The sequence below is a fragment of the Ochotona princeps genome, chromosome 22, assembly GCF_030435755.1.
Source record: "Ochotona princeps isolate mOchPri1 chromosome 22, mOchPri1.hap1, whole genome shotgun sequence".
Lineage (NCBI taxonomy): Eukaryota > Metazoa > Chordata > Mammalia > Lagomorpha > Ochotonidae > Ochotona > Ochotona princeps.
In genome coordinates, this window is record NC_080853.1 from 8838695 (window position 1) to 8855350 (window position 16656).

General features: G+C 51.3%; 2 protein-coding genes across 5 annotated transcripts in view; one reads left to right on the forward strand and one right to left on the reverse strand.

Annotated features, from left to right (window-relative positions):
* SULF2 (sulfatase 2) overlaps positions 1-4420 on the forward strand; it is a 67595-nt gene extending 63175 nt beyond the window's left edge. For both annotated transcript variants that reach the window (XM_058679530.1, XM_058679531.1), the window contains exons 15-21: positions 52-111; positions 522-691; positions 896-1038; positions 2268-2391; positions 3405-3438; positions 3601-3654; positions 4280-4420. In XM_058679530.1, coding sequence (XP_058535513.1) covers positions 52-111; positions 522-691; positions 896-1038; positions 2268-2391; positions 3405-3438; positions 3601-3654; positions 4280-4310 — 616 coding nt within the window. In that variant the 3' untranslated portion in view covers positions 4311-4420. The remainder of the gene's footprint in view (positions 1-51; positions 112-521; positions 692-895; positions 1039-2267; positions 2392-3404; positions 3439-3600; positions 3655-4279) is intronic.
* A 4093-nt stretch (positions 4421-8513) lies between these two features.
* Positions 8514-16656, reverse strand: part of NCOA3 (nuclear receptor coactivator 3) — an 81707-nt gene continuing 73564 nt past the window's right edge. For all 3 annotated transcript variants that reach the window (XM_058679511.1, XM_058679509.1, XM_058679510.1), the window contains 7 exons: positions 16153-16312; positions 13968-14261; positions 11930-12022; positions 10301-10514; positions 9585-9759; positions 9175-9316; positions 8514-8843 (listed from right to left, as the gene is read on the reverse strand). In XM_058679511.1, coding sequence (XP_058535494.1) covers positions 8832-8843; positions 9175-9316; positions 9585-9759; positions 10301-10514; positions 11930-12022; positions 13968-14261; positions 16153-16312 — 1090 coding nt within the window. In that variant the 3' untranslated portion in view covers positions 8514-8831. The remainder of the gene's footprint in view (positions 8844-9174; positions 9317-9584; positions 9760-10300; positions 10515-11929; positions 12023-13967; positions 14262-16152; positions 16313-16656) is intronic.

Genomic DNA, 16656 nt, shown 5'->3' on the forward strand with positions numbered 1-16656 from the left:
CCCCAGCTGGCCCTGCAAGGGACTGAGACCTGGGCTGGGCATCTGTTTCAGCTACCACAACCAGCACAAAGGCCGCCTCAAGCACAAGGGCTCCAGCCTGCATCCTTTCAGGTAAGAGGGAGCTGTGACAAGGAGGCCCCTGAGGCCACTGCTGTGACAAGCAAAGCCGCGCCCTAGCCCCCTCCCACCCCCATCCTGCCATAGCAGTGTGGCCATCCTGGGAGCCTGAGCAGGTCTCCGGGCGCCTCCTTGTGGCAAGATGTGGGCAAGTCCAGCAGCAAGCAGGGGCAGGACTCGGGAAGGAGGGGGCATGAGTAGGGTCCCAGGAGCCACCCCCTTCTGACCTGCTGCCGCCTCGGGGACCAACACAGGCCACAGGCAGTGAGGAGACCCCGTTCTGGGCCCAGCTCTGCCTGGACCAGCCGTGGCGAACCCTGGATGGCTACGCCAGTGCTCTAGGGCCAAGTGAAACACAGATGCGGATTACTGAGGCCCCAGGCCTGCACCCCATGTGCCCCCAGGAAGGGACTGCAGGAGAAGGACAAGGTGTGGCTGCTGCGGGAACAGAAACGCAAGAAGAAGCTGCGCAAGCTGCTCAAGCGCCTGCAGAACAACGACACGTGCAGCATGCCGGGCCTCACATGCTTCACCCACGACAACCAGCACTGGCAGACGGCCCCGCTGTGGACGTGTGAGCAAGCCCGGACAGGGAAGGGCGGCCTGGGACCCCAAGGGCCAGGGGAGTTCAGGGGAGGGAGCTCAGGGGCGCTTCCCGATGTCTAGGATCCGCAGTGCTTGTCCACTCCGGAGCTGGCGGGGGTGGGTGGGTGGGGTGGGAGTAGGGATGGCATTCCTGGCAGCCACAGCCATGTCCTGCTGGCACACTCCTTGGCAGTGGGGCCCTTCTGCGCCTGCACCAGCGCCAACAACAACACATACTGGTGCTTGAGGACCATCAATGAGACCCACAACTTCCTCTTCTGTGAATTTGCCACGGGCTTCCTTGAGTACTTCGACCTCAACACCGACCCCTACCAGGTACGCACGGCAGCAAAGATGGGGGTGGAGGCGGAGGGTACCACCAGCATGTCCTGCACCCCTCGAGGAGGTGACAGTGTTTTTCCCACATCCCACCGAGTCTCCCAAAGAGAGTCAGGAAGCCATGGAGAACTGCCCAAGGCACACACAGGGAACACAGCAGCCCCAGCAGAGCGACCGGGACACATGAGGAGCAAGGGAGGCAGTTTCTCTCATGTAGCCTTGGGCTGTCTATCCTTCCACCCTTAAAGAACATTGAGGAAGGGAGAGAAGACATCTTCACCTGCTGGTTCAGTCTGAGGGAGTGGCTCCCTTAGGCAGGTCTAGTCCAGGCCAAAGCCAGCAGCTCTCCCATGTGGGCAGCAGGGGTCCAGTTACTTGGGCCATCATCTGGTGCCTTCCCAGGCACATTGGCAGGGAGCTGGATCAAAGCAGGAGGGGGTAGGACTCGACCTAGCACTCCAGGATGGTATGTCCGTGTCAGGGGCAGCTTCACCCTCTGTATGCCATGCCAGCCCACGCCTAGAACCTTTCCTGCGTGAGCTGTGTGTTGCCAGTGTCTGCTGTCCCACTGCTCTGGTCGCCATGCAGATGGCCCACCTTCCTACTCAGGGGTCAGCCCTTTTACCAGAAACGCTGGCAGAGAAAAACAGTTCGGTCCATCACTGGGAGCTCCCAGACCTTCCTTCCGACCAAGGTGGGTGCAGGCTGCAGACAGTAAAGGCTGCTGAGCTCAAAGCAGGAAGGGAAGCTATCGGGCCAGTGCCTTGCAAGTACATAGGAAGTACGCTGATGTGACTTTTGTTTTGTTTTTGTTTCATCCCCCAAATGGGTGTAATGGCCAGCGCTGAGCCTGGGACTCCACCTGGGTCTCCCATGTGGCTGGTAGGGCCCCAAGCACTTGAGCCATCTGCTGCTGCCTTCCCAGGTGCATTAGCAGGGAGCTGGATCAGCAGCAGAGCAGCCAGCACTCAAGCAGTACTCGCAGGGGAAAAGCTTAACCCCGTGACCAGAGCACTGGCCCCCACAGACACGGCTTTTACTCTCATCAAGACAGGATCTAGTGGGTCTGGAAATGGAAACATCCCTCTCCCCCTCAAACGTCCCCCTTGCGGCTACAGTAGAGGTTGGGGAGCAGGCCACACCTCCCCAGCACCTGCACGACAGGTGTGGGAGTTAGGGTGGGGAGGCCCCGAGCTCATCTGCTTGACTGCCTTCTTCCCGCTCAGCTGATGAACGCCGTGAACACCCTGGACAGGGATGTGCTTAACCAGCTCCACGTGCAGCTCATGGAGCTGCGGGGGTGCAAGGGCTCCAAGCAGTGCAACCCCCGCACCCGGAACATGGACCTAGGTGAGCGGCCACCCCAGGCCAGGGGTGAGGGAAGCGTGGGGGACAGGAGGTGTCCTCCTGGGAGGACCACGAAGGCCACAGTGGGGCTGAGATTCTGTCCGTCAAGGGCCATCGGGGAACAGGGAGGGCCTGGGCAGTGAGATGGTCTCCACCTGGAGGGATGTCCCTGTGGCTTCATGGGCAAGGAGATTGTAGGGACACAGCCGGGAGCAGGGACACAGGCACGGGGGGCGGGAGAGGGTGGCAAATGAAGTCCACAGAACATGGGGTGAAGGAGCCTTGGGCAACCCCTCCCCATCCCACATGGGATGCACTCAGCAGTGCTGAGAATGCCAACTGGGTATTTTAACATTGCCTTTCGCACCCCTATCCCTTGCCAGAAAGGGAGAAGTGCCCTCTTAATGGGCACAGCAAGCGCTGAGGGAGCAGCCAAGGCAGAGCCAGGGCCCCATCCCTCCCTCCAGGAGGGCATCTCTGGTTAGGTCAACAGAGCACCAAGTGACTTGGGAGGAAGGGCGCAGCTGCTGCTATCAGACTGAGACATGTAGCCGTACTGCTCTCTGGGAACTGGGGGTGACCCCGGCTTCTCCTCAGTGGGCCCTAACCTCCCTCCACCTGTCAAGGGCCCCCATGGTGATCAGAGTGGCCGGGAATTGAGCAGTGCACCAGTGCCAAGGGCCCTAGATGCCTTCGCTGATAAGGCCCGGACAGCCCTGACATCTGACCTTCATTGTGGACAAGTACAGTGAGCTCACTGGGCAGGCTCCAAAAACCCATGCACTTGACCCCACCAGTTCCCCAGGTGACCTGCCTGAGGACCCAGCGACAGTGGCATCTCCCTTCTGCCTACCTTTCTCAGGGCCCTTGGCTTCCCATGCTGTGGTCTGGGGACACTTCCAGGATGGTGGTGAAAGCCTTCAGGAGGCTTTCTGGGTTGGTGGGATTTGTTCATTGAACAGGTAGAGTTTGTCACTACTCTCAACTCTTCCTTTTCTACTTACTTCCTCATCTAGGACTCAAAGATGGAGGCAGCTATGAACAATACAGGTACTGTGTTTTGTCCTTTGCTCCTAGAGAAAGCACCATCCCAGCCCATCCTGCTGCTCCACCGGGAATGGCTGGCACCCGGGATACCTTGTGTGTGTAGCCCTTTGGGAACGACTCTCTTGGTGATAACATCCCTTTTCCTTTTGACACTTGAAAATGTAGGCAGTTTCAGCGTCGAAAGTGGCCAGACATGAAGAGACCTTCCTCCAAATCGCTGTGAGTCGGTTTGCCGGTCGCTTTTCTGTGTGCATGTCCCTGCCCGCTGCCTTGCTGTTCCCACAGCGGCGGCAGGCCTAGAAGATGGAGGCACCCAGGGACATACGTGTCACGCTTGCCATGCATGCTCCTGGGCTATCACTGAAGAGGCGACAAGCCCTTCAGTGTCAGAATGGCCAAACAAGGCTGCGGATGGCAAAGGGTGTGCTGGGCCCTTAGCGGTACAGCCCAGCCTCGTCCAATGGCATCCAGAAAGCCCAACCCACACCCCCATGGCACTGCTTCCTAACTGCAACCAACAGGAAAGGGGTTGGCGTGGGGGGACCCTCAGTGACGACCGTGGTAACCTCACCGATCCTGTAAATGGGGTCTTCAGGCTTCACTGAGGAAGCTCGGAAACACAGACAGGCGAGAGAATTTACCTGTAGTCACCGTGTGAGCTGCCGTGCCTGGGTGTGCATGGTGAGCTCTTCAGCTAACATCGGACCAGCTCCTCTGGGGCCTGCTGTCTCCTTCCACATTCCCCTGGGCCAGAAGCAAGGTCAACAGGTGGTAGCAGGGTCCCACGCAGAGAGCTTCCTGCCCTGAGGGAGCGAGCATCCTCACAGTGTGTTTTGTTCCACAGGGGACAGCTGTGGGAAGGCTGGGAAGGTTAAGCCGAGTTGCAGATGGACCTCCAGAACCAAGAGGCCTCGCCTGAGTGCACACAGACAGTGAGAGCCCTCGAATGACTTCCAGCAGGCCGGGACTGCGGGCCACGAGGCCCAAGACAGACACAGCCTGCTTGTGGGATGCCCGGCGGGAGTGGAGAGCCTCGGGAAACCCACTCGTGCCCCTGCTTTTGCTTTGAAGGATTATACCTCACCAGCCACACAGAACGCATTTCCTATCAGAAAGTCACCACTAACCGTCCCCAGGAGGCTCGCGAGGGAGAACAGTGGAGACGGCCTCTTGGAAATTCCCCAAGGGTGAAAGTCACTGGAATTTTTCTCAATCTAGGGGGAGAGACAACCCGTTTTTAAAATGCTCGTATTCTGATTCATCACACAGAGGGACTCAGCGGCAGCAGGACTGGGGCGCATTGCAGATGCTAGACGGCGAGCCCTGTGTAAGCAGCATCCAAGAGGGGGACCAAGCTGACCGAGTGCCCCGGCTGCCGCTGTGGACATGGACTTGGCTGTATATACAGGACTGCTGATGTGTAACCCACACGGGAACACAGGGGAATCTGACTAATAAGAAATCCCGGTTTTCCAGAGTGCTGTGCAAATAAACGCCCTGTGGCCAGTTGTCAGAGAAAACCCCTTGCCACTGTGAGCTTTGTGTTGCCGCACAGACCCCATGCCCCGCGGTCCCTCTTAGCCCAGAACTGTCGGTGAAGGTACTGGTCTGCCCCATTTTAAATCATATTTGTAATGAAGTTTTGCCCTACAGTGTTCAAAACCTCAGCCAATGACCAGCAGTTAAATATGAAGAAACGTTTGACTTTTTGTTAATTCCCAGGAGTGTTCTGCTGTGTTTGTTTTGTAAAGAATTCAAGATACTAGCCACAAGTACCTTTTTCCAAGGAGATGCTGCAGGGTTAGAGAAATGTGTAGCTGGGAACAAACGGTTGTAAATCAGTATCTAAAATGTATCAGACTTCAAGAAACCACACAGGTAAGTGCACCGTAGTGGCTTTGTGTACCAGACGGGCCAGAACCTCGAATGCAAAACCTTGAATACATCACGGAGGCTTTTGCCGTGACCGGCTCAGTGAACTTACCAACCGGGGAAGTCCTTACATTTTGTAACAACAGTTCTAGCTTTTGCAGTGTCCCAAACCTGGCAACAGTTGCCAAGGGTTTTGTTCCTGGGGGTGGAGAGGGGCGTTATTTTCTTTCAGTCCCCAAATGTACAGAGGCTGGGACAGGCCCAACGCCAGCAGTCAAGAATTCCACCAGGCCCTCTGAGAAGCTGGCGTTGGGGCCGGGGCAAGGACTTAAGCTGGGCGCTCCCAGGTGAGGGGACCCAGTGTCCCAGCCACCTGTCCAAATGGTGCACAAACTGCCACCATGACCTGAAATAGGTTTCTTTAACCTCTTCAACAAAACAACAAAAACAAGCTGGTAGACTCGAACTTTAAATAGAAACCTTTATTTACAGTAACATCTAAAACGGCCAGCGAAGCAGTCACAGCTCAGCACCCCACCTTCTGAAGTCATCTCTCGTGGTCTCGGGGGTCTGAGGGATGAAAGAATTCTAAAGCAGTACTTAATGTAAACTCGACTGAAACAAAATTCATTCTTAATACTCTAAATCAATTCCTGAGAATTGAGATATTGCTCTCGGCCTGACATTTCCATCTTGAAACGTCCACACGTTGGGAAGGACACGCTGCTCACTGCTGCACAGTGACCCTGCGGCTGAAAGCCACTCACGCTGCTTGACAGCAGGCCTGACATGTCATGCTGCCTGGGGACGCTGCCCCAGCTTCTGTACAGGCAAGGGTGACGGGCAATCCGCCTCATTTCTCTCCAGCTGCTTGTACCTAGCTGCGAGGACAGGAGCCGGCTCTCCACTCTCCCACCACAGACAGTAAACGCTGAGTCTGAGCAGTACTGTGTATGATATTTACACCTTTTGATCCAGATGCAATTTTAAAAGTGGCATTAATATGAACATTAATGCTGCTTCTATTTTTGTAAAGGAAAAAACATGTATGTGTTATATCATTTTGAGCGTCACAAAATATATTTTTAATTTATATATCTTTGGATTCAGCAAAACAAACAAAAGGTAGGTACTGGAAATATCCCACATTTCTAAAAGCAGATGAAAAACTGACTTGTCCTGGTCATCCAGAGACACCTAGGTTTGCGGAGGGGTGAAGAAAGGGTGGAGAGAGGCTGGCAGCAGGAGTACAAAGAGAATCATCCATAACAGATAAAAGGGCAAGAAAGATTAAAAAACTAAATGTCTCAAAGATGGCACTGATCAAAAGAGAATCGAAATCTTGAGTTTGCACCAATAAGATGAATAGGTAGAAAATATAAACACTTGTAATAAATTTAAATTGTCCCTCATATAAAAAGGAGGTGAGCCCAGAGCCAGGCCTGAGGGAGGAGGGCAGGCGGCGAGCTCCTGCTGGGTTCGGAGTTCTGTCGGAGTGCAAAACACATCCGACACGGCTGGTCAGGACAGACTTGTCCTCTGCGCTACCTGAACCCAGCAGACAGGAGAAGGGGTCACCAGAAAAGTACAACGAGGGGAAGTCTATGGATTTATAATCCCAACTTTAACACCAGTGGAGAAGGGGTAGGAGACTCAAAATGCTCTATACGCTGTTGGGAAAAAGCAAAGTGCCCCCTAGTGGTGGCTCTGGGAACATCAGGGCCGATGCTCTTCCCAATCAAGCCATCTTACCCACTTCCTTCAGACGGGGTGAAGGTGTGAAAAACAACTGTAAAAAAGTTATTGTAGTATTACTATAGTATTGCTAGAAAATTATGCCGATGCTGGCAGATCTTTGAAATTCATAAATATTCCAAAAACCCAGCTCTATGAAACTGTTTTGAACCTAATTAACCCCAATAAAATAATTAAAACTCGATTTTCCCCCTGCTCCTAAGTCACTGTACAGGTGTCGGGGGAAGGCAGCTGCAGGAGACGAGGTGGACTGAAGAGGGGGTGTACAGGATCCAGACCCCAGCAGACCACTCTTAGGGACACTGCTCTAACTCATGGGCACGTCGCTACCACGTCGTGCGAGCAGAAGGGCAAGGGAACACGCCCAAGCTTACTCCTGGGAACTCACATGGGATTTGGGTCCTAGCCACCAAAATCCTCCCAGAATGGATGAAAAGACAACTTAATTAAAAACAAAGAATTGCTACTGTTTCATTTATGGACTAAAAAAAAAAAAAGCCAGATTTCTTTTAAATCAAACTGCTTATTTTTGATTCCTGATTTTTAAAAAGAATTTATCTCCATATATTCATTCTTTCCCCCTAAATTAACAAAAGTGCTTGGTTTTGGCAGATTTTTTTCTTTTTAATTTAAAATGCCTACATCTAAGTAACTGATCTTTTAGAAGCATTTAGAGTATGAGATGGATAGGGGTGAGGCCTCGCAGGCTGGAGGAGACAGAGCTGCCGGCCGCGGTCCCTGCCCACGCCACACAGTTGAGGGCAGGGCTCTTGTGTTGGCAGCCCACCGCACTGAGCTACTGAAATCAGCAATGTTAAATATTTATCTTCACAAACTCTGTAAAAATGAGTTACTGTGATCTAAAAAAAAAGATATATACATATTTTACATAATATAATATTTTAAAGGTCATATTTACAAAAAAAAAAGCTATTCACAGAAACACTGCAAAATTCTGATTCAGAATGCAGTACCTGGCCTTGAGTTTCACAAGTTTATTTTCAAAAAGCATTATTGCTCTACCATATAGGCAAAGGGTGACACTAGTATTTAAAGAAAAAAAATCGTAGTTCTTGTCCAACAGATTAGACAAAAACCAGGAATGTGGTTCACTCCTCAAGACCTCAAGAATATTGCATTTATCCTTCTGTTTTAAATAAAGTGCACTCAGCTGCACGCTAGCATGTAAAACTTTTGCTACTGCTGCAATTAAATACTGTCATCTCATTTTCCCTTCTGCAAAGCCATCCGACATGGATGACAATCCCTAGAGGTGAAGCATTACAGAACGTGGGGACACTCCGAAATCTTCGTCAGGGACAGAGTGTTCACCACCACCAGCCAAGGGCGCGCGTAGGGAAAGCCAATTCCAAGGGAAGCGCTCAGCACAGACGGACACAGGACTGCGACTGTGTTCTTGGTCCAACACTGCTCTCGCTCTCTCCGATGTCCTCTGGCCACCTACACTGATCTGAAAGACTTTGGCTATCAAGGCAGAAAGAAGTGACACAAGGGAGTTTTGCGATCAGTGACACCTCGTATCTCCAGAGTCGCATCCCTGGGAGGAGTGACACCAGAAATGCTCGTCCTCTGGACACCAGGAGACAGGCAGACACTGCGCTGCAGCTTAGAAGTCCATTTGGCTCGGACGTCATCGCTTGCAACACCCTGGACGGAAACCACATGGGACACTCCAAACGACTCTCCCGCCCGACGGTCCCTGCACAGGGTCACCTGACGGTGATCTCAGAGGACCTGGTCCACAGACGTCAGCAATATTTCTGTTAGCAATCAGAGAGAACAGGAACAAAACAAGCTGTTAACATGACACACACACACACAAAATCCCTTTGTCTCCAGTGAAGGCTTGCACCCTAGCTCTGGCTTAGATCACACATTATCAAAGAATGGAATGCCAAATGCCTTCAAACCCAAAGTTTTTCTAATAAACATATTTGGGTTTTTTCCTCCTTTTTGGTTTTCCATTACTATATTTTTTAATTTATAGCAGGACACCGAAGTTAAAACCTACTTAGAACCTATAGATCACAGAGGGAAGAAGGTTCTATTCAGAGCACAAGAAACTTCTTCAAAAAGGGAGCCATCGCATACCTGATCAGGACCCATGGGCATGCCGGACATGGGCATGGGGTGCATGGTCATCTGTCCCAAGTGACCACTGCTGCCATTCATGTGCATCATGCCATACGCTGCAGGATTTCCCTGGTGGGCAAACTGCTGCTGGGCGAAGGAGCTACAAAGAAAGTGCACGGTTACCCCTAGAGTTGCTTGAGCAACACAGAGCACACATGGAGGCCATCACACCATTTTAGCATCGAAGAGGATCTTCCCCAGAGCCTGCCCTCCATTTCTCACGCTGTCTGCACTCAGCACCAAACAGCACACTCAATAACCCGCACTGCTGAGCTCTCCAACCGAACGTGGCTCAAAGTGCATACAGGTTACTTTCCTGGACTCTGGGCACTAGGATGGGACTAACTTCTGATGGCACTGGTCTTTACCTGTTCCTGGCCAGGTTTCCTGATGGCCAGCCCTTCATTTCTGAGGACTGATACATGGGTGCAGTCTGAGGGTGCTGCATCATGGGATTCTGGGAAGGACCCATTCTTGGTGACATCACTGCATCCGGAGGACTGGACACTCTTGCGAAGGCTGGGTCCGGCTGTTGTCCCATTCCTTGAAACATGAAAGAAAAAGAAATGACTGCTCATGCCTCCTTCTCAGATCATCAGCTTTCTGTAGTAACCTCATTATCCCTTCCCAAAGGGAACAGGTACAAGGGGCTGCGTCCCTGCTTCTAGTCAGGATGGCGGTGACAGCACGGGGCTCAGCACACACAGGCTCCCTGTCTGATCACCCACAGGCTGTGGCTTCATGGCCTTGCCATGCTCAGAGGACTTTCTCCACTTGCACCCTGGCCTTGAGAGGGAAGAGTTCTTGTCCCAAGGTGGGTGGGCTGCATCCAAGGTGTTTAGCTTGAACCCCACAGCATCCTAGAGACTCTTTAAGGCAGAACTACAGAGAAATCAGTGTCACTCTTGAGGTGCCCCTGCAGTGGACCTGCAGAGCCCACACAGTACATTCCTGCCACTGGCCTGTTCTCCTACACCGCGACACACAAGTAAGGAGAGGGGCTGAACAGTGTTTGCTTCTCAGGACACTCAAGTCCTTTCCACTGTCACTCTGGGGAGAGATGCCCGTTCCCTGTCAACTTTACCATAATTTGGTGGATATGGAAACTGCTGTGGCGGTGCTTGTGGCATCGCAGATCCTGCCAAAATGCCATCCATGCTGGGGGAGGCGGTCACGTTGGGGGGCGGGCTGAAGGCCTGGGGTTGCTGCTGCATCATCATGGCTACCCTCTGCTGTCGGAAGTGATGACTCAGGAGCTCTCGGCTGCGCTGGGCAGCCATCTGAGCATTAAGAAAACCCTGCCAACAACCAAGAAAACAGTGCTGTTACACAGGAGACCCCTGCGCTGCATCAGGGCATAGGGAAAACCACCACCCAGTCTTTATGATAAAAACTTTCAGGCTAGAAAAGGGGTTGGTGGTTATTGGTGCCGAGGGAAAAAAGTTGTCAAGTTTTCAATGTAGCTAAAGTGACAGAACAGTTAGGGATAGAATCTGAACACAAACTCTTCAGGAACCAGGAAATAAAACTATTAAAGAGAAGACTGAGAACGTGTTGGGGCAATGGGATGGAGCAAGAAGGGGATAGGGTTACAGGGTTCCACTCAAGACAAGCAAGAACCCACTAGGGAAGACGGAGTAATCTCATCTAAACCTTCTGGAGGGAGAAGAGAAGAGCTTGCCAGGTGCTAGGATCTGCATGCTAAGTGAGGAAGCGACAGCTCTACAGCTCAGCTCAGGGCATCCTTTGCAAGATACTAATTTTCTCCATCTCTTTGTAGGGCATCCCACCCACTTTTTTTTTTGAAAGATTTTTAATTTTTATTACAAAGTCAGATATACAGAGAGGAGGAGAGACAGAGAGGAAGATCTTCCGTCCGATGATTCACTCCCCAAGTGAGCCGCAACGGGCCGATGCGTGCCGATCCAATGCCGGGAACCTGGAACCTCTTCTGGGTCTCCCACGTGGGTGCAGTGTCCCAATGCATTGGGCCATCCTCGACTGCTTTCCCAGGCCACAAGCAGGGAGCTGGATGGGAAGTGGAGCTGCCGGGATTAGAATCGGCGCCCATATGGGATCCCGGGGCTTTCAAGGCGAGAACTTTAGCCGCTAGGCCACGCCGCCAGGCCCCATCCCACCCACTTTCACAGGATGTCGGGTTACCAACTGTACAGGTACTTCCAAGTGGGGCCCAAGAAGGCAATAAGCCAAACATTTCACCACTTGTTGTTTTTAAACAACATCCACAGTAGGCGACTGTCAGCCATCTGCCTCCCTCCCATCAGTGACTCAAAGCCCTCTCCCCACCACCCGCTGCAGACACAGAACGTGAATCTTCCCTCCCAGAACAGACCATCACTAAGACTGGAACTGTATTTTATCAAATGAACACCTGTTTTCATAATCCTGGAACGCAGAAATGCTTACAGGTTATTTTAAGTTCCTAAAAACCAAGGGATAGCTGCTATTCTGACACAACAACTGCCTACACATTAAAACAAAACAAACAACAACAAAAAAACTCTAATCAGAGTGATTTTAACGAAGGAATCCTCTGCCGACTCCTGTCACCACCAGCAAAAGAACAGAACAGGAGACAGGTGAGGGGCTGTGCAGTGAGCACAGACTGGGAGCACAGACTGGGAGCACAGACTGGGAGCACAGACTGGGAGCCCAGCAGCTCCTGCCCCAGCTGAGGACGCGGGACACTCACCTGGGGCTGCGTCATGGGCCTCATCACGGCAGCACCGCCAGCAGCTGGGTTTTCCATTTTCATTTCAAGTGCCTGGCGACTCTGATTCAAAAACTAAAGTGAAGCAGGCTCGTTAGATGGCAAGGAATCTGCTGACATGCCCCAACAGCTCAGCAAGCCCTCAGCGCCACCCAATACAGTCACAGTGACACCTCTGAATCCACTCATTTGGTTAAATGTCACATCGAACTGAACCAAGTATGCTTCCACACTGCAAACAGCTAACGAAGCAGGGGAGTGCTGTGTGGGGCACAGTTAAGCTGCCACTTCCAAGTCCCGCACCCCGTCCTGGAGTGCCAGGCCCAGGCGCAGCACCTCCACCCGTCACCCAGCCTCCTGCCCATGCCGTCCAGGAAGCGGCAGGTCACAGCCAAGCGTTTGAGCCCCTGCTACCCACAGGAGACCCCAGACAGAATCCCTTCCCAGCCCTGGTTGTGGTGGCATTTGGGAACTAAAGCAAAAGAGACAAGAGGTACCTATCCACATCTTCTGGCATCTACCACCCAGCCTTTCAAGCAGACGAAAACAAACATTTCTTTTAAAATGTTAATGATGGAAAGTGCTTGCCTAATGTATAAAGCCTTACTGTTTGACATGGGGAAGAAAATACAAGTGCCACTTTATAGTTGAAAGAGAATCTTCCTGACTGTTCAGGCACTTTAGCAAGCAGGTTGAAGTTGCTCAGACCAGCAGTGAATAAAGTACATCCTCTATCACCTTTCCCTAAGTAACTTCTAGTGAAAAGAAGGAAAGTGACAAGTAAAATGGTACCAGGAAGCCACAAGCCCAGCTTTCCCAGGCGCCCTCAGTCACTGGTCAACCTGTGCAGTTTAATTCTGTCACATTTAATAATTCAGCATACTTTAGACACACACTAGAAATTCAGTCCTAAGACACCTGCGGGGAGGTAGGCATTGGGTGACTCAGACGCCCACATCACACATTAGAAGGCAGGAGCTGGATGGCAGCTTCCTGTCGGCGGAGACCCTAGAGGGGCAGTGACGGCTCAGGTGGCTGGGGTCCTGCGCCTGCCTGGGGGACCTGGATTGGGTTCCAGCTCTTGATTTCAACTCCCCAGTAAGTGGGGATGAGACCCACTCCTACCTCTCAAATAAAAAATAACTTTTCAAATAAAATTGGAACATTAGTTGGAAGTAAAAAACTCTGGCCCTATACAACTACAAATCAGAGGTTCCAAACACTGGCTAAAACCAAGGAGGCTCCACTATTTGGTTACTTATACTAAGGACTTGCACCGGGTTCAAGTTGCACTCTGCTCTTCCAATCCAGCTCCCTGCTAAGGCAACAGAAAATGACATAATTATTTGGGGTCTTGCCACCCTATGGAAAACGTGGAAGAAGCTCCTGGCTCCAACTTTGTGCAGGCTGGTTGTTGCAGCCATCCGGGAGTGAATCAACAGGCAGAAGTGCACTCACACACACTCTCTTTAGCTCTTCTAAATAAATAAATCCTTAAGAAATGTTTAAAGGGATGGCGCGGTAGCCTAGCGCCTAGTCCTTGCTTTGCGTGTGCCAGCATCCCATATGGTCACTGGTTCTAATCCCAGTGGCCCCGCTTCCCATCCAGCTCTCTGCTTGTGGCCTGGGAAAGCAGTCAAAGACAGCCCAAAGCCTTGGGACTCTGCATCCGCGTGGGAGACCCCAAAGAGGCTCCTGGCTTCAGATCATATTGGCTCAGCTCCGGCCGTAGTGGCCACTTGGGAAGTGAATCAATGGACAGAAGATCTTCCTCTCTGTATATCTGATCTTTCAATTAAAAAACCAGTATCCAGTTCTAAAAGCACGACTCTGGCAAAGAGTCACCTGTACATATTTTACATGGAAATGCACACAAAAGGAATTCTTTTGATTGAGAAGAGAGAGAAGAGAGAGACAGCAATGGGAAGAGCTCTGAGGAACATGAGCCAAAAGAACCTGAAGACAGCGAGGTCAACACAGAGCCCAGCGGGTCCGAGCGGCGTCCAGGACGGTTGGTTACCTGCTGGCCCTGCAGCCTCTGCTGCAGCTGCATCCGGAGCTGCTTGGGGGTGCTGGTCCGGGGCCTCATGATGTTGGCCCTTGGGTGCATTCCCTGGAGAGCAAAGTTGCCTTGCTGGTTCATCTGATTCATCATCGAGTTAAAAGGTGGTGATTGCCCCTGAAGGTTAAAGCCTCCCTGCATCGGAGGCCCCTGTGCAGGGTACGTCTGCCCGTACAACGCGGCCTTCTGATCCATCATCACTGCTGCTTCTTGGCCTTGGAAAGCATCCTGTTTGGGCTCCAGAGCTTGTCCCTTGACATCAAAGACAAAAATGAACAGTGAAGTACACCTTTGAAAGCTCAAAAAGCAAAGCAAGTCTTCGAGGGAACGCAGTGCAATCACGCTGCACAATCCCAAAAGCAAAATCAAGGCGACTTTCGTATCATCTTCAAAGTGTCACAAGGACACACTACACACCCTCTCTGTCAGGACTATGTCCTACTGTCCGGCACAAAATATGACACAGGGAGACACTCAGATACTGTATGAGCCAGATAATCATAACCCATCAAACACTTGGAGAAACAAAAGTGCTTCCAAACCAGACCAGTGCAGCAACAAATGTTGATCGCCCGCGCCAACTAGAAACCAATTAAAATCATTGCAGTCAATCCATTCTCCTAAATTTTACACTTTTGAAGGTAGCAAGTGGCGATTTTTTTAATAGAACCCACAGAAATAAACAAATGTTCATATTCTGTTGGCACATATACACCAGATGAACATGGTGGTGCAAAAAGTAGAACAGAAGGAATCAATTTGTCTAACAAGTATTTACGAAATCACATGACAGGTATCACTCCGCCACGGGCTGGGACATGTACAGGTTAAGGATCAGCAGATGGCAGGGAAAAAAGTAAAAATTAAAAATGTTTTAAAATATTTATTTGAAGGGCAGAGATACAAAGGTCTCCCAACTGCTGGTTCATTTCCCCAAGTGGGCAGGTGAGGGCCAGAGGCCAGGGACTCCGCCTGGAACTCCCACGTCGGTGGCAGAGACCCAAGCATCCGAGCCATCACTTGCTGCCCAGCTGCCCCCAGGACACACACGAACAGGGTGCTGGAATGGAGGGCAGGCTTGGGACTTGAATCCAGGCACTCCAATACGGGATGCAGGCATTCCAACTAGTGTCTTAATCACCTCACAAAATGTACCTTACATATTCTGAAGGAAGAATGCCTGTTGTGCTATGACCTGCCTCAAGAACTGCATTCTCCTTCATCTGTTCCGTCACAGGCCTGGACCATTCTCCCAGCATGCAACAGCATGTCCTGGAACAGTCGGCCTTTTCCTGGATGATCAGCAAGAGTCTCGCAGGGCGTGGCCCCAAACCCCACCCTCCCTTTCCGTACACTCTATGCTTGGGCATTTTCATCCACAGGAAGTTATCTCTGAAACATCTGCCTCCAACTCAAACATCTCCGAACTCTTCATTTTATTTCTACAAATGCCTACTCTACAACATGACCTGGGTGTCACAAGTACCTCCGAATCTCCCTGCATCGCACTCCCTAGTGTCAACATTCACCGTCCAGAACAGTCAGCAACTGTGACACTCCCCAGCTCCCTCTCCCAGTGCACAGTCCCAGCACCGACACTCCCCAGCTCCCTCTTCCAGTGCACAGTCCCAGCACCGACACTTCCCAGCTCCCTCTCCCAGTGCACAGTCCCAGCACCGACACTCTCCCCAGCTTCCTTTCAGAAATACAGATTTGTAAACGCCATATCATCAAGAAGCTGGCATACAAACAGGAAAAGGAGAAACCGTGCTCTGGTCAGATGGCTGGTAGAGCTAATAGTTTGTCCAAGCTGATTAATTTAAACAGAAAAAAAAAAATGGCCTGCCTCCTCAGAGAACACAATGGTTGGCTAGGAAGCATAGGTATCTATACAAACAAGAACTTATAACTAACAAAAGGCAGTAATTTGTAAACTATAGGCTCATTAGATGTCTATGGCTGACTAAAATGTGACATGTCCGTAACACAGAAGTTGGCTAGAAGTGACATCATTCACAAAGTCTGCTTTAACAAATGCTATGAATGCGTGCTGTAACGTCAGCGGGAGGAGTACCCCACACACAGCTGCACAAGGCCACGGCTCTGGGCTCCTGTGCCGGGCACAGGCACACCCACAGCCTACCTGATTCACCAGCTCGGGGATGCCCAGCGCTCTGTCGATCTCCTCCAGGCCCGTGGCGTCCGTGTTGCTCAGGAGGGTGTGCAGCTGATCCAGCAAGGCTCTTTCATCAGTCTGGCCTTCCAGGTTAGGAGGAGGCCCAAGGAGATCATCCAGGGAATTCCTGAGAAAGGACCAGAAAGTGACTTGCCGTCGATTTATTCTCTGTTTAAAGACAACACTGGATCCGAGCACCGAGGCACAGTATTTTCATGTGCAGTAATATCTCACATGACTGCAAATTGTGAACCATATAAACGAGAAACCAGCACCAATTTAAACTTAAGACCAGCGGTTTGAAAACTGCACCAGGTCATCTCAGAACATCAAAACTTCATCCACAATCCTGCTACCAAAAATAATCGCCAAATGCTACGCATTCGGAGAACAGCAGAGACTGGGACTGGGGGAGGGGACTGTTTTCAGGATAAGAATAAAGATGATGGAAACTGCGATATTTGAAAACTT